General features: G+C 43.9%; 1 protein-coding gene across 1 annotated transcript in view; it reads right to left on the bottom strand.

The window, feature by feature from the left end:
* The window catches only part of POLA2 (DNA polymerase alpha 2, accessory subunit), a 29,708-nt gene extending 11,557 nt beyond the window's left edge, over positions 1 to 18,151 (bottom strand). The window contains exons 1-14 of the mRNA XM_058160679.1: positions 18,011 to 18,151; positions 15,338 to 15,462; positions 13,006 to 13,091; positions 11,522 to 11,579; positions 10,431 to 10,537; positions 9,543 to 9,724; positions 8,522 to 8,610; positions 8,201 to 8,356; positions 7,159 to 7,221; positions 6,799 to 6,841; positions 4,042 to 4,166; positions 2,619 to 2,657; positions 1,579 to 1,652; positions 144 to 249 (exon numbers count right to left, since the gene is read on the bottom strand). Coding sequence (XP_058016662.1) covers positions 144 to 249; positions 1,579 to 1,652; positions 2,619 to 2,657; positions 4,042 to 4,166; positions 6,799 to 6,841; positions 7,159 to 7,221; positions 8,201 to 8,356; positions 8,522 to 8,610; positions 9,543 to 9,724; positions 10,431 to 10,537; positions 11,522 to 11,579; positions 13,006 to 13,091; positions 15,338 to 15,462; positions 18,011 to 18,113 — 1,356 coding nt within the window. The 5' untranslated portion in view covers positions 18,114 to 18,151. The remainder of the gene's footprint in view (positions 1 to 143; positions 250 to 1,578; positions 1,653 to 2,618; positions 2,658 to 4,041; positions 4,167 to 6,798; positions 6,842 to 7,158; positions 7,222 to 8,200; positions 8,357 to 8,521; positions 8,611 to 9,542; positions 9,725 to 10,430; positions 10,538 to 11,521; positions 11,580 to 13,005; positions 13,092 to 15,337; positions 15,463 to 18,010) is intronic.
* Between the last annotated feature and the right edge of the window lie 2,932 nt (positions 18,152 to 21,083).

Genomic DNA, 21,083 nt, shown 5'->3' with positions numbered 1-21,083 from the left:
TTGTAAAACGGGGGCAACGCTCACTTAACAACGGTTTCGCTTAGCAACAGAAGCGTCGGGAAGTCTCAAGGGTGGTCGTAAGTCGAGGACTGCCTGTAAACAGCCTGAGGAGGTGGAGCTCGTCTGAACGGCGGAGAAATTACCTGTCGGTCCTCTTTGGCGAGTTCGTAGACAAGAGGTGGTTGGGGATAAAGACACACATGGTGTACGTCCCTCAACGAAGGCACAACCACAAGGTGAGAGCCGGCACTGTGTGGGATGAAGGAGAGACACAAGCTTGTGAGGATCAGGAAGGCAGGTTAAGTCCTCGTTTAACGACCGCTCAAGCTTACAAAAGATTCTCAAGAGACCCGGGGTTTTTTGGGGGGGTCATCCAGATGGCCACACCCATTTGTGGTCACACGATCACATTTTTTGGGATTGCTTGTTAACCGACTTATATTTATTGCTGCATCCTGAACACACAATTTTTGCTGGGTTTTGGTCATGTGAACACACAATTTTTGCTGGTTTCTGGTATTTAGTTTCCGTTTCCAGCAAAAAAAAAAAATTGCCCATCTTGAAAATGGGTTTCTCGTAGACATTTCATGAGCCAACTAGGTAACATCATCAGTGCTAGAAGGGAGTGGGGAGGACTGTGGGGTGCTCTCCGAGCTTGGCGGTTTTCTTACAGGCGTTTCATTACCTAATTAGGTGACATCTTCAGTGCAAACCCCACTCCGCTCCAGCACTGATGATGTTACCTAGTCGGGTCATGAAAAGTCTGCAAGAAAACCACCAAGCTCAGACAGCACCAAGGACCCACCGATTTTTTTTTAAAAAAAATTCAGCTGTGGGGAATTCTACCTCCCACTTAAACCCCCCAACTTTTCCAGGGGTGTATTCTGACCTAGGCTTCCTTAGAAAGCATGAAACAAAGTCTTAGTCCCGCAAAACCTCTTTTATTTATACGACTGTAAATTACTTTCATTTACAGTCCGCAAGGCTTGATAAACAGTCTTTCAGAGGAAGGTTATCAACACCCGCCTATCATACGTGGGACGCTTCAACCCTAAGCTACAAATATTTTCAGACGCAGGGCAAGGCCAAACTTGGCACACAAACAAAACTTTCCAAAGCTTTTCCCAACCAGATGAACTAATTGCTTCCTGCAAAAGCCCACATCCCGTTCGCTCCTCTTTTATGTCTTATGGGAGGGGCCAATCATCTCCAAGCCTTACTCCCAAGTCGACCCTGTTTCCTTAATTGTTCTTGTTTTCTGGCAGCTCTGCGCACGCGCACGCTGGGAACAGGCTCCAGCTGTTCCTCTGCCTCACTGTTGTCTGACTCAGGAGGCATCTGATGGCCCTCTCTGCCTCCGATACAGAGCCCTTGTCCGAGCCTTCCCCAGACTCCAGGACTGGCCCACGTTCCTCCCCAAACTCCTCACTGTCTGAATCTGCTGCCAGCTCCGATGGCTGCTGGCGGGCCACAACTGGATGCAAGAAAATATTCCTTGCCCGAAACTGAGCTAGCAAAGACACCCCACCCTGATACAAACAACACAGCTCATCTGAACACAACAATCTGGCTTCTCACCTCCTTGTGCCTTCAATGATGGTCTTCAAGCACATCTTGAAGACCTCGTCGTACAACATGATCAGCTGCCCTTCCTAGAAACCAACAACATTTGGTTGGTGGATCAAGAATAGAATCTCTGATTCCCACCCACCCCCGATTTAAATCAGGGTTTTAAGAAGCTAATTGGATGTTTTTTGACCTAAGATTCTCCCAAGCGTCAACCTCTCTCTCCATTTAATGCTTTCCAGATTTGGGGAACTACGTCTCCCATCAAGCACAACAATTACTTACTTTTGACTAGCTAGGGGCAGCACATCTGGACAGCATCCATTTTTTGGGGGAAAAACAAACCTGTTTTTGCTTGTGTTCTTTTTTTTTTTTTTGAATTCCTCTCCAAGAGAAACAAGTTTGTTGATATTTGATTTTGCTTACTTAAGGCAGCTGTAGAATTTGGCCGAAAGTTGTTGTCTTATTGTACTGTTCTCAAGTGAAAAATAATGGTCGGGGGGAAAAAAATGGAAAGATCCTGCGAAGTTTTTAGGGATCTGGTTAGGGGTGGGTTGCTGGGGGTTCGGGAGAACCTCTAGCAAAGATTCTGTGCAGTTCGGAGAACCTCCAAATCCCACTTCTGGCTCTCCCCACCCCGCCCAGGAGTCCCCATGCAGCCCGTTTTGGATGCAGGTAAGTGCAGGGCGCGCGCAGAGGTTTGGGGAGGGCGAAAAATGGGCCTATCAGAAGTTTGAGAAGGCTGGAAATGGGCCCGTTTCTGGCTTCCAGAGGGCCTCTGGAGCCTGGGGAGGCCACATTCGCCCTCCTAGAGACTCAAGGAAAGCCTCCAGAGCCCGGGGAGGGCAAAAACACACATACACACCCCGTGGCACAGGAGGCTGCCATGGCCACGCCCACCCAGCAACCGGGCAGAGAACCCCTTGCTAAAATTTTTGAAGCCCACCCTTGGATCCGGCGTCCTGGTTTGGACTCCCAAGCCAGCTTCTGAACTCACCCAGGGGCGAAAGACATGTGAGCCCACCAACTTTTAACATCTCTTCTCCACTCACCTCGACTTGTTTGTGCTTTGAATCAACGAAGGGGCCGAGCTGCAAAAAAAAAATTAAAAAAAATGAAAGGAAGCCATGGTTAATGAGGATGGACAGAGAAGGGAAACACATCCCAAATCTTGATTAACGTTGGTCCGAACCGGGAGCATTTCACCCCTGGTCAGTGGCCAAGCGTCTGAATTTTGATCCCCTGATGCTGCAATAAGTCATCATTATTACGATCTCTTTTGTACATTATTACTATTACCGTTATTATTATATAGTTTATTCATTAAACATGAAACTCAGTCAACTGAACATTTTAAAAATGTATCACAAATATTATTGCCTGGCACTGATGGTTGATATGGGTTGCTGCCAGCATTATATTATTATTTACTTTATTCATTAAAGTAAATAATAATAATAACAACAACAACAACAACAACAACATGCTGGCAGCAACCCATATCAACCATCAGTGCCAGGCAATAATATTTGTGATTTTTAATTCCCTGATGCTGCAGTAAGTCGCTTTTGATGAAGGTATCTTTTCTTTTATGTACACTGAGAGCATATGCACCAAGACAAATTCCTTGTGTGTCCAATCGGCCAATAAAAAATTCTATTATCTAGATAATCTAGATAATCTATCTATTATCTGTTTTATTTTTGCCTGTACACCGCCCTGAGTCCTTCGGGAGAAGGGCGGTATAAAAATCAAATCAATCAATCAATCAATCAATATTCTATTCTATTCTATTCTATTCTATTCTATTCTATTCTATTCTATTCTATTCTCCTATTCCTATTCCTATTCTCTTCTCTTCTCCTATTCTCTTCTCTTCTCTTCTCTTCTCTTCTCTTCTATACTATTCTATTCTCCTATTCCTATTCTATTCTATTCTATTCTATTCTATTCTATTCTATTCTATTCTCCTATTCCTATTCTATTCTATTCTATTCTATTCTATTCTATTCTATTCTATTCTATTCTATTCTATTCTCCTATTCCTATTCCTATTCTCTTCTCTTCTCCTATTCTCTTCTCTTCTCTTCTCTTCTCTTCTCTTCTCTTCTCTTCTATTCTATTCTCCTATTCCTATTCTATTCTATTCTATTCTATTCTATTCTATTCTATTCTATTCTATTCTATTCTCCTATTCCTATTCTATTCTATTCTATTCTATTCTATTCTCCTATTCCTATTCCTATTCTCTTCTCTTCTCCTATTCTCTTCTCTTCTCTTCTCTTCTCTTCTCTTCTCTTCTCTTCTATTCTATACTATTCTATTCTCCTATTCCTATTTTATTCTATTCCTATTCTATTCTATTCTATCCTATTGTCAGTAATGTTGTCACGTCAAACGGTCCCGGAATGAATGGTTGTTAAATCCAGGATGAAAGTTCTAAAGCGCAAAACAAACCCCGCAGGTTTCCATTACCAAAATGCAAACATCGGGCTTGTCCTTGTTGATGGTCTCAATCAGGTCCACCATGGGCTCGTAGGCGATGCTGTCCGACGTGGTGTAAGGCCCACAGGCCACCAAGACCAGCCGAAGTTCCGGATCTGGAAGAATTACAAGCTTGGTTGGTTTTTCTTTTCCAACAAGCCGGGTTCTGGCCCAGAGAAATCCCAAAGCGTGGTTTGTCTACATTATCATCAAAGGATTATTAACAACAGCGATAACCATCGATGACACGACATGCTCACCATCAGGCTGTTTAGATATTTGCAGATTTTGGGGAAATAACGATGCTTAATACATTCATTCATCATTATTAATAGTTGAGGGCACGCAAGCAAACCTTGCACCTGGTGATTTTTTTTCAGATTTCATGTAAACGTGGTTATTTGATTCATTGTTATTGGCAGCAGTGCCAGCAATCCCACTGCACTGTTTATTTGCAGCTTTTTAAGAAATAAAATTATTGATATATTATTAAGGATTAAGTTGACGGCAGTGCAGGAAAAACGGCCGTACTGTTTATTTGTAGCTTTTTAAGAAATAAAATTATTGATATATTATTAAGAATTAAGTTGACGGCAGTGCAGGCAAAATGGCCGCACTGTTTATTTGCAGCCTTTTAAAGAAATAAAAATTATTGATATATTATTAAGGATTAAGTTGACGGCAGTGAAGGCAAAACCGTTGCACTGTTTATTTGCAGCCTTTTAAAGAAATAAAAATTATTGATATATTATTAAGGATTAAGTTGACGGCAGTGAAGGCAAAACCGTTGCACTGTTTATTTGCAGCCTTTTAAAGAAATAAAAATCATTGATATATTATTAAGGATTAAGTTGACGGCAGTGCAGGCAAAACCGTTGCACTGTTTATTTGCAGCCTTTTAAAGAAATAAAATTATTGATATATTATTAAGGATTAAGTTGACGGCAGTGAAGGCAAAACTGTTGCACTGTTTATTTGCAGCCTTTTAAAGAAATAAAAATCATTGATATATTATTAAGGATTAAGTTGACGGCAGTGCAGGCAAAACCGTTTATTTGCAGCTTTTTAATAAAAATCGTTCATATATTATTAGGAGTAAGGTGATGATTGTGTAAATTTTTGAATATAAAACTTGTTATTGTGACAGTACAAGCAAATCCCTGCATTGTTTATAGTCATTATCATTTTTAGAATCATTATGATAGTACAAACAAACCACTACACTAACTGTAATTTGTAAATGTGTTAATAAGGTATTAAGCATTATACATATACATTATATGCAATGTAATACATTTGTATGGAATTATATCATGCATGTTATTATATACAACACACAGCACTATGTGCTGTAATAATGCATTGACATATTACTGTTATTATTGTGTACAAGGTATTTTTATTGATTAAAAAAATACAATAACTGTAAACAGTGCAGGAAAATTTAATGCCCTGTATAAGGGTTAAAAAAGGGAGACAACAATATTACATAACGTCCATATTAATAATTCCTCCCTGTCTCAGCATACTGTGTGAATGTGGCCAAGTGGGAATGGCCCCACACTAACCACGTTTCAACAAACCACGGCTTAATGTAGACCAACCCAGCAATAAGCCAGAATAGTATTTAAGGCACATGCTGGTTAAACCAAGTTGGTAAAAGGGTAACTGTCAGAGCATTTGCAGCGTTGACTACTATTAGGAGACAACCCAGGAGCAAAACACAGCACACAGGCTTAGACCTTTAACAGTGGTTTATATACAAGACATATACCGAGATATACGTGGTATGCAAATACCCGACAAGCAAGCGATCTTCTTCTTTACTCTACACGGAGAACTCGGCAATGAATACCGGATACAAAGAGAGAGAAATACGCCCCCTCTTGGCTGCCTTTACAAACATCTCTTAAAAGTGGTAAAAGCTCTTGCGGACCCCTTCGTAGTCTACAACTAGCAATACCAATACCAATGGTTCATCTTCATTGCATCAGCCTTACAATGCATCAGCTGTACAGTTGATCAGCTCTTAAATCACAACACCTTAGAAGCAGGTGAAGCCCAAGGTTGACTCAGCCTTCCATCCTTTATAAGGTAGGTAAAATGAGGACCCAGATTGTTGGGGGGCAATAAGTTGACTTTGTAAAAATATACAAATAGAATGAGACTATTGCCTTACACACTGTAAGCCGCCCTGAGTCTTCGGAGAAGGGCGGGATATAAATGTAAATAAATAAAAAAAAAAGGTTCATCTTCATTGCATCAGCCTTACATTGCATCAGCTGTACAGTTGATCAGCTCTTAAATCACAACACCTTAGAAGCAGGGGTGAAATGTAAAATTCGTTACTACCGGTTCTGTGGGCGTGGCTTGGTGGTAATATGACTGGGTGGGCGTGGCCAACTTTTTTTTTTTACTTTTAAAAGCATTTTTTCTACAACCTCTTCGGCCAAAAAAAATGCTTTTAAAAGGCTCCGACGATCCCAGCTGAACTGCCTGATTGTCAGAGGCTTTTTTTAAAAAAAATAATTTTTAAAAGCATTTTTTCGGCTGAAGAAAAATGCTTTTAAAAGTAAAAAAAACAAAACAAAAAAAATTCTGATGATCGCGTGGCTCAGCTGGGCATGGGCGGGGTGTGTGGAGGGAATTTTGCTACCGGTTCTCCGAACCACCTACCACCATAGCTACTGGATCGGGCGATCCGGTCCGAACCGGGAGCATTTCACCCCTGCTTAACAGTAACCATACCTGTGGCTGCTTCTGTCGGCTTCTGGAAAGGAAGAGGCACCCCCTGGAGAGAGAATTGTTATTTTTTTACATTTATTTATTCGCACGGAGACCAATTAAATTCAATTGCTGGCTGGAGCTTGTCAATCCTGCTTAGGAAATAAAACAAGCTCAGGAACAGACAAGTCACCTTGTCCATGAAAAGAAGATCACAAACTCTCTCTAAACACCACCCCCGCCCCAGGTAGTCCTCCGCTTACGACCATAACTGAGCCTGCAATTCCGGTCGTAAAGTGGATCATCACTGCAAGGTGTCAGTTAATAGGTAGATCCACGCTGAGGAGGATGGCAGAGCAGTGAAGCTCAGGGGGTTTCAATCACCTCGTAGAGCTTGGATGCAATCAGCTTCTGGCCAGTGCTGTTCATTCCTTCCATGACCACAACCTGGATAATTAAAAAATGGGGAAAATCTATATATATACTTCAATTCCCAGAATTCCCCAGCCAACATGCTTTAAGAGGGGCGGACTTCAGCTCCCAGAATCCCCCAGCCGGCATGCTTTAAGAGGGGTGGACTTCAGCTCCCAGAATCCCCCAGCCGGCATGCTTTAAGAGGGGTGGACTTCAGCTCCCAGAATCCCCCAGCCGGCATGCTTTAAGAGGGGCGGACTTCAACTCCCAGAATCCCCCAGCCGGCATGCTTTAAGAGAGGTGGACTTCAACTCCCAGAATCCCCCAGCCGGCATGCTTTAACAAGGGTGGACTTCAACTCCCAGAATCCCCCAGCCGGCATGCTTTAAGAGAGGTGGACTTCAACTCCCAGAATCCCCCAGCCGGCATGCTTTAACAAGGGTGGACTTCAACTCCCAGAATCCCCCAGCCAGCATGCTTTAAGAGGGATGGACTTCAACTCCCAGAATTCCCCAGCCGGCATGCTTTAAGAGGGATGGACTTCAACTCCCAGAATCCCCCAGCCGGCATGCTTTAAGAGGGATGGACTTCAACTCCCAGAATCCCCCAGCCGGCATGCTTTAAGAGGGGTGGACTTCAACTCCCAGAATCCCCCAGCTGGCATGCTTTAAGAGGGGTGGACTTCAACTCCCAGAATCCCCCAGCTGGCATGCTTTAAGAGGGATGGACTTCAACTCCCAGAATCCCCCAGCTGGCATGCTTTAAGAGGGATGGACTTCAACTCCCAGAATCCCCCAGCTGGCATGCTTTAAGAGGGGTGGACTTCAACTCCCAGAATCCCCCAGCCGGCATGCTTTAACAGGGGTGAACTTCAACTCCCAGAATCCCCCCCAGCCTCCACGCACGTTTGAAGTCCACCCACCCAAAGTATGTTGGCTGGGGAGTTCTGGGAGTTGAAGTCCAAACTTCTTAAAGTCACCGAAGTTGAGAAACAACTGGTTTAAGCTCTCACCTGTCCTGGGAACAGAGAATAATCTGAGAGCTCGGAAATGTCGACCGGGATGAAGGCCCCCGACGAGTGTTCGCGGTCCCCTTCTAGGATAACGGATTGGGGGTTCAGTTTCCCGTTTGAATCACACCCAATCTGGCCCAAGACGGTCACCGTGTCCTTCCGGTGGGCATTAAAAACACAACAATGCAGTCAGAGATGCTGTTTGTTTCCAGGGCACCCCACCCCACCCCAAAGGGCCACAGGCTTTGGAACAATGGGGCAGCCCGCCCCCCACTTCCTTAGCTCCACTCTTGCTACAAGCTCGTAGCCGCGTTAACATACCTGCGCAGGTACCCTCAAGGAGGCAAATTCATCTATTTTGTAATGGGCCTTGAGAGCCTCGCCCAGCTCTTCGATCTTGTAGGAGAGGGCTTGTGGGAAAGAAAAAGAATAGAAAAGTAAAATAATTTAAAACAAACAAACCTGAAAGCATTTGTTTAACCTGCCTGTTAAAACATTGGGTTTGTTTTTCCCAGCATTTCAAGAGAGCAGTTAAGACCTGGTTTTTCATCTAGCCCAAATGTATGCATGCACATGTCTATCTTTCATCTATCTGTCTATTGATCTATTCATCTATCTATCTATCTTATCTATCTATCTGTCAATCTATCCATATATTCATCCATCCGTCTCTCTCCTTAGATTCTAGATAGATATATAGATATGGAGAGAGAGGGATGGATGGATAGATACACGCATAGATAAATGGATAGATGGTTATAGAGGGATGAATGAATGGACAGATAGGGGATAGATCGATAAATAAATGTAAAGTTAAATGGATGGATGGATAGAGGGACAGAGATAGGCGTGTATGTGTCTGTCTATCTACGGGTATCCATCTATCTATTTATCTATCTATCTATCTATCTATCTATCTATCTATCTATCTATCTATCTATCTATCTATCTATCCCATGTGTCTGTCCATCCCTCTTCCATTCATCCTTGCATGTCCATCCATCCATCTATATCCATCCATCCATCCCTCTATCTATATCTACCCTCCATCCTTGCACGTCCATCCGTCCATCCATCCGTCCCTCCCTTCTCTCACCATCCATTTATCTACCCATCTATCCCTCCCACCCCTCTCTGTCATCTATCTACCTATCTCCATCCATCCATTCTTCCATCCATCCATCCGGTTGCTAAGTGGCTGTCTGTAAGTCGAGAACTGACTGTACAGAGGATCAAACCAGGGTTATGCGAGTTTCCTGCTCAATCCCACGAGATGTGGTTGCAAATAGGCTTGCCGGTTCTCCCTCCCACCCCACCCCACCCCTCCAAAAGAGCCCCTCACCATCACGGTTCTCCATCAGATCCTGGAACATGAATTTGTATGGTTTGGTGAGCGAATGGGGGGCGTCGTACACCTGAACCGAAGGGGCAGTTCTGGCCCGTCCGCCGCCTGGTGCCGATCCAAAAGAGGCCACGACTTCTCCCCGGTTCTTCCGGGTGGCGTATTTTTGAGAAGGTGTCGCACTTCAGGGAAGGAAGGAAGGAAGGAAGGAAAACATTTTAAAAACCTTCCCCAATGGGATAAGCTAGGGGTCCGCAAACTTGGCTCTTTTAAGACTTGTGGACCTTGGGAATGATTGAAGATATGTAATTAAGAAATAGAAATAATTTGAAATGAAATCGGGGCTGCTCAGCTGCCATTTCAGAAGGGAATGGAAAGGGAGAGGAGAGAGTGAAGGAAGAAAGTAGGTAGGAAAGAGAGAGGTAGAAAAGGGGGAAAGGAGAGGAAGAAGAAAGGGGAAAGAGAGAGGGTTAGAAAGGGTGGAAGAGAAGAGTAGGGAAGGAGGAGAGGATTTAGAAAAGCGAAGGAGAGGAAGGATGAAGAAAGTAGAAGAAAGTAGAGAAGGGAGGAGGAAAGGTTTGTTAAGGAAGGAAGTGGTAGCTGGGCAGGTCCGAATAAGTAACAAATGAAAGTTAATGACTAATGTTGAATAAGAGGCTGTATATTGAAAAGGTTGTTGGAAAATGGAAATAAAACTTTTTTACAAAAAAAAAAAAAAAGACTTGTGGACTTCAACTCCCAGCAAAGCTGGCTGAGGAACTCTGGAAGTTGAAGTCCACAAGTCTTAAAAGAGCCAAGTTTGCAGACCCCTGGGATAAGCCAACGGTTGTGTGAACTTGCCTCCTCAAAGAGTGGAAAGCAAGTCAGGGTCCTTTTGAACCAACCTACCTGGGCGAGAAGCTGTTGGGCGAGAAGTTCAGACGGGGGCTGCGGCCAGAGAGAGTCCGCTTGGAACGGGGGTTCTCTGGGGTGGTGATGGCCCGTTTCTGAGTACACTGAAAAATGGGCAACATTCTTGGGTTTTTTTTCTCTTGCTTCCTTCTATATGTTTCCTTTCTTCCCTTTCTCCCTTCTCACGTATTTTTTTTCCCTTCCTTCCTAGCTGACCAGCTAAATAATACACAATGACACAAAAGGAAGCCGGAGGAAAGAAAAGAGAAAGGAAGAAAGGAAGAAAAGATGGAAATGGAAGGAAGGGAGGGAGGGAAAGAGGGAAGGAAGGAAGGAAGAAAAAGAAAGGGGACTGTAAGGAAAGGAGAGAGGGAGGGAGGGGGAAGGAAGAAAAAAGGGAATGTAAAGAAGGAAGGAAGAAAAAGAAAGGGGAATGGAAGTAAGGGAATGGAAGGGAATGAGGAAGGGAAAGGGGGAAGGAAGGAAGAAAAAGAAAGAAAGGGGGACGGAAGGAAGGAAGGAAGGAAGGAAAAGAAGGGAATGTACGGAAAGGAGGGAGGGAGGGAGGGGGAAGGAAGGAAGAAAAAAGGGGAATGTAAAGAAGGAAGAAAAAGAAAGGGGAATGGAAGTAAGGGAATGGAAGGGAAGGAGGAAGGGAAAGGGGGAAGGAAGGAAGAAAAAGAAAGGAAGGGGAAAGGAAGGAAGGCAGGCAGGCAGGCAGGCCACATATCTATTCCTCAGAAATTCTTAATACAAATAACGAACAGCAGAAAAAAAAACTTGATTTTTCAGCAGCACTGCTCAAGTTATCTCGCTTTCCCCATGCCAGTTAAACGTCGCTGAATCTTACGTTTTTGGAACTGAATGTGGGAGACCCAAGAACAAGGCCTTTTCCAGAAGGGCTTCTTCTCTTCGCTGCAGTCATTAGAATAGAGCCTCCAGTTTGAGAGGCAGTCTATCCCAAGATTTCAGTTTGCCGAGCCACAAAAGTAGCTTGTGTTGCCATTCTCGGCCCCTTGCCCTCGCAGGGATCTCCTCCTACAAGTCGCCCTGAAGGAGATGCCCGACATGACTGTCCCCTTGCTTACTTTTGAGGGTGATGCGTAGGTATCCAGCAAGTCCTCTTCTTCCTGGTCGACCTCCATACTGCAAGAAGTTAAAGACTCAACCACAAAATATATATAAGTTCCTCTCTGAAACCACACAAACCCGTTTAAGCTCAGCCTCCATCAAGCCTGAGTGGATAAGACAAAATTGGCATTTTCATTAGATCAAAACTAAATGAGCAGTGAGTTGGACTAGATGACCTCCAAGGTCCCCTAACCAACCAACTCTTGGTTATTCTATGTTCTGAATCCATTTGTCATTTATTCCCCATGTACAGGTAGTCTTCGACTTATAACCACTCATGTAGTGACTGTTTGAAGCCCCTCGTGGCTCCCGTGTGACACCTCTCCTGCGCAGACTGCACTGGCTACCTGTGGCCTTCCGGGTGCGCTTCAAGGTTTTGGTAACTATCTTCAAAGCGCTCCATGGCATAGAGCCGGGCTACTTACGGGACCGTCTGCTGCCATCGATTGCCTCTCACCGACCTGTGCGCTCTCACAGGGAAGGACTCCTCAGGGTGCCGTCAGCCAGGCAGTGCCGACCGGCGACACCCAGGGGAAGGGCCTTTTCTGTGGGGACCCCCACCCTCTGGAACGAACTTCCCCCAGGACTTCGCCAACTTCCTGACCTTCGAACCTTTCGCCGCGAGCTTAAGACACATCTCTTTATTTGCGCAGGACTCGACTAGATTTTTAAATTTTGAATTTGGTTTTAATTGGGGTTTTTATTACTTTTATTGCTATTTTAAATATTCGGCCTTATTTAATAAGTTTTTTAATTGATGTTTTATTCTGTATTTATATGTATGTCTTTTATCAGGCTGTAAACCGCCCTGAGTCCCTCGGGAGATAGGGCGGTATAAAAATGTGAACAAATAAATAAATAAATAAAATAAGAGCACTGAGAAAAGTGACCTATGACCATTTTTCACACTTATGACCACTGCATCTCTGTGGACATGTGATCAAAATTCAGACCTTTGGTAACTGACTCATATTTAGGGCGGCTGCAGCGTCCCGGGGTCGTGTGATCCCCTTCTGGAGACCTGCTGATAAGCAAAGTCAACGCAAAAGACAAGATTCGCTTAACAACCGTGTGACTAACTTAACAACAGCAGCGATTCACTTATTAACCATGGCAAGAAAGGTCATAAAATGGGGCAAAATTCACTTAACAACCACAACAAAAAGAGTCGTAAAATGGGGCAAAATTCACTTAACAACTACGGCAAGAAGGGTCGTAAAATGGGGCAAAATTCACTTACCAACCATGGCAAGAAAGGTCATCATAAAATGGGGCAAAATTCACTTAACAACCATGGCAAGAAAGGTCATAAAATGGGGTAAAATTCACTTAACAACCATCTTGCTTAGCCATAGGAATTTTGGGCTCCGCTGTGGTCGTAAGTCTTATTGTCTGACCACTAGGGACCACAGCCACGTTCTCCCATCTATAGAGAGGATACGACTCTTGAATGGAGCCGATGTCTCCCATGCTGGACCAACGATCTTCCTTTTTTCTGGACGGCTTTGTCATCTTCTTGCTCAGCAGCTGAAAGGAAGAAAAGAAACACACACAAAAATGTGGTTGTGTTGTTTGTTCCAATAAAACATGCTGGCTGGGGAATCCTGGGAGTTGGAATTTAGACAATTTGAAGTTGTTACGGTCTTAATAGTTAGCCTTATTATAGTTAAGCTTTATTATAATGGAAAAGTTTAGCTTTATTATAATGGAAAACACCCATCTTAACAATATTGGAATAGAATTAGAATAACAGAGTTGGAAGGGACCTTGGAGGTCATTTAGTCCAACCTCCTGCTTAGGCAGGAAACCCTACACCACTTCAGACAAATGGTTATCCAACATTTTCTTAAAAACTTCCAGTGTTGGAGCATTCACAACTTCTGGAGGCAAGTTGTTCCATTGATTGATTGTTCTCACTGTCAGGAAATTTCTCCTTAGTTTAAAGTTGCTTCTCTCCTTGATTAGTTTCCATCTGTTGTTTCTTGTTCTGCCTTCAGGTGCTTTGGAGAATAGCTTGACTCCCTCTTCTTTGGGGCAGCACCTGAGATATTGGAAGACTGCTATCATGTCTCCCCTAGCCCTTCTTTTCATTAAACTAGACATACCCAATTCCTGCAAACTTCTTCATATGTTTTAGTCTCCAGTCCCCTAATCGTCTTCGTTGCTCTTCTCTGCACTCTTTCTAGAGCAGGGGTGGGCAATTAATTTTTATCAGGGGCCGCATGAGAAGCCTGAATTGTGTCAGAGGGCCACCAACTTTCTTTCATTGTAAAATACTTAAATTAAATATTTTGAATAGCTGGTACTGATAATCAGAAGAATAAAGCACTCTGTAAATATGTATATTAGGTTATGTGAAACTGTGGTCTATTGGTTAAATAAGAAAAACAATTATTGAACCAGTGCAATTTATTTTTCAAAATAAAAGTTAAAAAAAAAGTTTAATTTATGGTGTTTATGATTGGCCTCACGCGGGCCGGACAGGGACGTACAAAGGGCCGGATGTGGCCCGCGGGCCTTAATTTGCCCAGGTCTGTTCTAGAGTCTCAACATCTTTTTTACATCGTGGCGACCAAAACTGAATGCCGTATTCCACATGCGGCCTTACCAAGGCCTTATAAAGCGGTATTAACCCTTCACCTGATCTTGATTCTATCCCTCTGTTGATGCAGCCTAGAACTATGTTGGCTTTTTTGGCAGCTGCTGCACACGGCTGGCTCATATAACAGACTAGAATTTTGTAGACTGTAAACTTTCTATCAAGAGAGAGACTGGAAAAAAGATAAAATGGGTAAAAAAACTATAACATAGGTGCAAATGCAGCTAGTTCTCGATTTACAACAGTGTGTTTAGTGACCATTCGAAGTTACAACGGCACCGAAAGAGGTGACTTAGGATTATTTTTCACACTTACGACCGTTGCAGCATCTCCATTGGACATGCAATCAAAAATTCAGATGCTTTGCAATCGTTCTCATATTTATGACGGTTGCAGTGGTTCCGGGGTCACGTGATCCCCTTTTACGACCTTCTGACAAAGCAAAGCCAGTGGGGATGCCACGTAACCATGTTGCGGACATAACTGCAGTGATTCACTTAACAACGGTGGCAAGAAAGGTTGTAACATGAGGCAAAACTCACTTCACAAATGTCTCAATGGCAGAAATGTTGGGCTCAATTGTTGTCGTAAGTTGAGGACTCCCTGTAATTGCTAGAAATGGAGTCAAGCCAGGGGTGAAATGCTCCCGGTTCGGATTGGATCGCCCGATCTGGTAGCGATGGCGGTGGGTGGTTCGGAGAACCAGTAGCAAAAATCCCTCCCCCCCCCCCGGCCCATGTCCAGCTGAGTCGCTCAATCATCAGAGGTTTTTTTTTTTTTTACTTTTAAAAGCATTTTTTCTTCGGCCGAAAAAATGCTTTTAAAAGTAAAAAAAAAAAAGCCTCTGATGAGCACGTGGCTCAGCTGGGATCGTCTGAACCCTTTAAAAGCATTTTTTTCTACAACCTCTTCGGCCAAAGAGGTTGTTAAAAAGAAAAAAGCTTTTAAAAGGCTCCTCTGGCAATCCCAGCTGAATTGCTTGATCATCAGAGGCTTTTAAAAGCATTTTTTTACAACCTCTTCGGCCGAAGAAACTTTTAAAAGTTTTTTTTTTAAAGTTGGCCATACCCCCCGTCACATTACCCCCCCCCCACCAAGCCACACCCACAGAACCGGTAGTAACAAATTTTACATTTGACCCCTGAGTCAAGCCCCACTCCCCATTTCCTTATACCTCGTGTTCGAAGGCAAGTAAGTTCTCCAGAGTCAGGAGGAGGAGTTCCTTGCGCATGGCAAAGGCAATCAGCTCGTTTCCTAACTCCGACTTCGACACCCATCCCGTCAGGCAGATTTCTTCTACTGTAAGAGTAAATGACAAGGAAACGGTCTGGGTTTTTTTTTTTTAGCCAGCGGACATTAGAAAGAGAGGGTGCCACTTCTGCCCACATCCTTCTGCCCACGTCATTCGAGACAATGACGAATCCGCATATAGACGAGAGGTCGAACGACTAGCCTTGTGGTGCAACCAAAACAATCTGGAACTGAACACACTCAAAACCGTAGAAATGGTGGTAGATTTTAGGAAAAACCCTTCCATACTTCCACCTCTCACAATACTTGACAACACAGTATCAACAGTAGAAACCTTCAAATTTCTGGGTTCTATCATATCGCAAGATCTCAAATGGACAGCTAACATCAAAAACATCATTAAAAAAGGACAACAAAGAATGTTCTTTCTGCGCCAACTCAGTAAGCTCAAACTGCCCAAGGAGCTGCTGATCCAATTCTACAGAGGAATTATTGAGTCTGTCATTTGCACCTCTATAACTGTCTGGTTCGGTTCTGCAACCCAACAAGAAAAACACAGACTTCAGAGGATAATTAGAACTGCAGAAAAAATAATTGCTACCAACTTGCCTTCCATTGAGGACCTGTATACTGCACGAATCAAGAAGAGGGCCGTGAAAATATTTGCAGATCCCTCGCATCCTGGACATAAACTGTTTCAACTCCTACCCTCAAAACGACGCTATAGAGCACTGCACACCAGAACAACTAGACACAAGAACAGTTTTTTCCCGAAGGCCATCACTCTGCTAAACAAATAATTCCCTCAACACTGTCAGACTATTTACTGAATCTGCAGTAATTAATTTAATTTAATTAATTTAATTAATCGTTTCATAGTTCCCATCACCAATCTCTTTCCACTTATGACTGTATGACTATAACTTGTTGCTGGCAATCCTTATGATTTATATTGATATATTGATCATCAATTGTGTTGTAAATGTTGTACCTTGATGAACGTATCTTTTCTTTTATGTACACTGAGAGCATATGCACCAAGACAAATTCCTTGTGTGTCCAATCACACTTGGCCAATAAAATTCTATTCTATTCTATTCTATTCTATCCCATCGCCCCCAAAAGCAGTGGGATTGCTTTTGCAGAATTCGAATTGGTGTCCAATCCTGCCAGTTTTTCCTGGGTGATCATCTTCCATTTCATTCTTCGTCCTTTTTATACCTGGCCGGAACATCATCGTGTCAACCTGGCTATTTGCACTATGGTTAATTCTAGGAGGAAAGAAAGAAAAGAAAAGAAAAGAAAAGAAAAGAAAGAAAGAAAGAAGGAAGGGAAAGGGAAAAACAGAGGAAAGAAAGGTAGGGGACAGAAATAGGGAGGGAGGGAGGGAAAGACAGAGGAAAGAAAGGTAGGGGACAGAAACAAGAAGGAAGGAACTTGGGAAGGAAGGAAGGAAGGAAGGAAGGAAGGAAGGAAGGAAGGAAGGAAGGAAGGAAAAAGGGGAAAAGAAAGAGAAAGGGAGGGAGGGACAGAGGAAAGAAAGGTAGGGGATAGAAACAAGAAGGAAGGAAGGAAGGAAGGAAGGAAGGAAGGAAGGAAGGAAGGAAAGAAAAAGGGGAAAAGAAAGGGAAAGGGGAGCGAGGGACAGAGGAAAGAAAGGTAGGGGACAGAAACAAGAAGGAAGGAAGGAAGGAAAGAAAAAGGGGAAAAGAAAGGGAAAGGGGAGCGAGGGACAGAGGAAAGAAAGGTAGGGGACAGAAACAAGAAGGAAGGAAGGAAGGAAGTGTGGGTGTGCGCAGGAGGGATTCAAGGTGCTGGATTCGAAGAGCCAAATTCTAATCCTTCCTGAATTTATTAATAAAGCACATCTAAATTCGATACATAAACAAATCCATAAAATGGGATAATAATGGGACTGTAGTTTCTAGAGTTTGAGTTGGTTTCTCTGGTTGGGCTCACAATTTTCTGTGGCTGTTTTCATTTCGCCGTTCCATCTTTGTATTATCCATTCCCCCCAACCTTTGGCAGACCAGCATAGAGTATGCAAGCCTAATAAATCACTAATAAATACAATAATCCCAGTTATTGGTTAAACCAGGTTCATCTTACGTTCCTTGCCGGCTGGTTCAGTTGCAATGCCATCTTTTGTGCAAAACTCAGTAATGTGGGAGGGGGGAGTTCATTCAGAGTTTAAGTGTGTTTGGGGACGAACCCGAGATAGGATTTGGGGTTTCCCGCAAAGAGAGGTGTGTGGTTGTTGGTGTGCCCCACTTCAAAGCAAACCCTGAATTGAACCAAATGAACTTTAGGGATCGAGACACAGAGGCCTGATTCTCACCCAAAACTTGCCTCCTGTGCTTGTGGCTGTCGTAAAACCTCCCCATTTAGTGGCAGTCTACCTTAGACTGACAGCAGGAATTGGTTTCTCCTAGATGGACTCTATTTGTTGCTTATTAGAAGTAATGGAAGGCTACCGTAAAAAGAGGGGATTTATGGGCTTAAACCACGCCCCTCATCCCAATATTTCATGGGGACTAGCGCCCCACTGCCCTTTATCGTCTCCCTCCAACCTTCCCCCTTTTGACTTTATCCTCACGTTTCTCCGCAATGGCGTCCTGGTCTTCCCCCTCCGCGAAATCCAGCCCGAAGACCTTGAGGTCGGCCACCACAGCATCCATAATCCCCGGCGACCCCATCATCGCTTCTTTTTCGCGCCACTACAGGTGGGGGGGAAAAAACCCGAATGAAAAAGAGGCGGAGAAAAGAAAAAACCCGCGCGCGTCCATTCGACTATTTACGGCACCGCCCCGCCCTCTATCACCAATCAGAGAAAAGTGGGCGGCCGCCACGCCCACTCCGGCTTCGGCTTGTGAGTGAGCGCCTGCTCGAGCCTGAAAGGGCGACTCAGGGGGAGGGAGAGAGGTTTTGTTCCTAGAGCGGCCAAGTGTGTCTGTGTGTTGCGTGGGAGATTCAGGGAGTGAGAGAGCGTTCGTTCCTAGAGCGGCCAGAATTTTCCACCGGGGCTTTCAAAACATTTGCAAGACTGCGTTGCTATGCAGAGCTCTTCGTCGGACGGGATTGTCAATAAAGGAGATAAAAGTGTGACTGAGCGTTATCTTTCGAAGAAGAAAAAGCACAAAATCTTTTTTGCAGCGTATCTGCCCATTAAAAACTATGAAAATATCTAGGAAATTATTATAATTCCCCTATTTTTATGTATCATTCAAGGTACCCCATCATATTTAATGCACTCAACTAAAAAGGCAGCTGAGCCCACAGCAGGAATGTGGGATGCTCAGAAGGGACCCTCCCTAATTTCTTGGGCTGTAAAGAAAAGGGTGGTGAGACACATACTTCCAGATTTGCAAGATTCTTCTAACGTATAAACAATATAGTCAAATTACATATGGTGGTCTTTCTTCTCTGGTCTACCTCGCAGGGTTGACATGCAGCCAACTTTTTTTCTAGGCTGTTGTGTGTGTGACTAGCTAGCTACACCCCAAAATAAGCCACGCCCACAGAACCGGTTGTTAAAAAATTTGAATCCCACCACTGACCGAAGGAAGCCATGGGCGTTCCTTCTCCATCATGCCACCCAATGTAGCCACCCGTTTCTGAAGTCTGCTTGCTTGGAGGGCCACCAAGAGAAGTCCTGTCTGTCTCTAACTTGGCTTTCTCCGTTGAGTTAAAGGGATGTCCCCACACCCTCCCAAGGTCTGCCTGCCAAAATAGCAAAGGACAAGCACCAAAAGAAGGGAGGCAGATGGAGAAGCAGCTGTGAGATATTATGGTCTGGCCCATGAGATAATGTCACGGCAGATGAAGATTTGCAGCCAGCCCGCGAAACGAACAATCCTGGCTTGCGAGTTCTCCGAAATGCAAAGAAAATCCAGCTCAGCTTTAAAATGAATCTGAAATGTCATTACGTTTGTCTTTATAACTCTGGCAACTGTGCCCGCTCACTGTGTAGAGGGTAGTACTCATTTTAGCGACTGTACTTGGGAGCAGCAACTGAAGCAGTCACAAAGTGAACTGTGCTTATGTTCTTACTTCAAGCTTTCCTTCACATTACAGATCTCAGAAGGCTGCCATTGTCAAGATGGTGGCAAGGTTATGTTTTCACCACCGTGATAACTCTGAGCGGTCACTAAACGAGGCAGTTGTTAAATGAGGATGAGACTTAATACTTTTCCATCGAGTCCACAACAGAAATGGGGGGAAATATTACAGAAGGCACCCTCTCTAGTTCCTTGTGGAGGTATAAAGGCAAGGGGAAATGTATTTTCAGACTTAGGTCTTTTATCTATAGAAGGAATAGATCAGACATCCAGCCCTTGCTTATCCATGGAGACCGAGTGGAGCAAATGGCCAGTTTTAAGTTTCTGGGTGTTGTCATGAAAAGAGGACCTGGCCTGGGGCTCTCCCATTGCAGCACTGGTCAAAAGGGCCCAGCCGAGATTATACTACCTGAGACTTCTTAGGAAACAACAATTGAATGGAAAACTGCTGGTGACCTTCTATGGCTGCACCATAGAGAGCATTTTAACTTAATGCACCTGTGTCTGGTTTGCCAATTGCACAGTGGCAGATAGGATGGCGCTCCAGAGGGTCAACGTCATTGCCCAGAGGATCATTGGTTGCCCTCTCCCCTCTTTGGAAGAGCTTGATAGTTCCCGCTGCCTTAAGAAAGTTCAAAACGTCCTTAAAGATCCATCTCATCCTGGGCACCCCCCTTTTTTTTTTTTTGAACTATTACCATCTGGCAGACGGTACAGGGCAATAAAAACAAGGACAAATAGGCTGAAAAACAGCTTCCATCCCAGGACAGTAACCACAGTGAATTCTACGGTGTAGTCCAATATCAGGTTTTCAATTTCAATTATATAGAATGTAAAGGAGGCATGTTTGTGTTTTTATTTTTATAGTTATAATGTACACCGAAGGCGGCTTTTAATTTGGCTGTACCCTGTGCAATGCCAATAAAATAAATTTTAGTGTAGCTTCACAATAAAATAGAATTAGTGTCATTCATCTAGTTGTTTCCTCTGTGGTCTACCTTGCAGGGCTGACATGTAGCAGGCTTTTTTTAAATAGGCTGGTTCTGAACGAGAGGCAGCTTCTTGAGCCCTTCAGTTTCCCTTTTCAAAGTGATGTGTGGGTGTGGGTGTTGTAGGTTTTTGGACACTTTTTTTTTTAAAAAAAGACTATTTAAAGTGTAAGCTGCCTACAACTATTCGGAGCTGGGTGGCCTCTAAATTTAACAAAAAGGATAAGAGGAGGCAATCCAATAAAGCCATGTGTGTATCAGATACCAAATTGCGTGCAAGCGTCTTGGAGGCTCCAACCACCCACACCTCAGGCAAAGTAGCAACACGAGAACTGACAAAATTGAAAGCACAGGTAGTCCTTGGTTTACGACCACCGCGGAGCCCCAAAATTCTGTTGCTAAGTGAGACACTTGTTAAGTGCGTTTTGCCCCATTTTGCAACCTTCCTTGCCACTATGCAAATCACTGCAGTCGTTTAGTAACACGTTGTTAGGTGAATCTGGCTTCCCCGCTGACTTTGCTCGTCGGAAGTTTACAAAAGAGGATCGATGACATGACCCTCCTGGGACGCTGTGACCGTCATAAATATGAGTCAGTTGCCGACCGTCTGAATTTTGATCAC

The sequence above is a fragment of the Ahaetulla prasina genome, chromosome 17, assembly GCF_028640845.1.
Source record: "Ahaetulla prasina isolate Xishuangbanna chromosome 17, ASM2864084v1, whole genome shotgun sequence".
Taxonomy (NCBI): domain Eukaryota; kingdom Metazoa; phylum Chordata; class Lepidosauria; order Squamata; family Colubridae; genus Ahaetulla; species Ahaetulla prasina.
The sequence above is the reverse complement of the archived record's forward strand: the minus strand, read 5'-3'. Positions and strand labels throughout refer to the sequence as shown.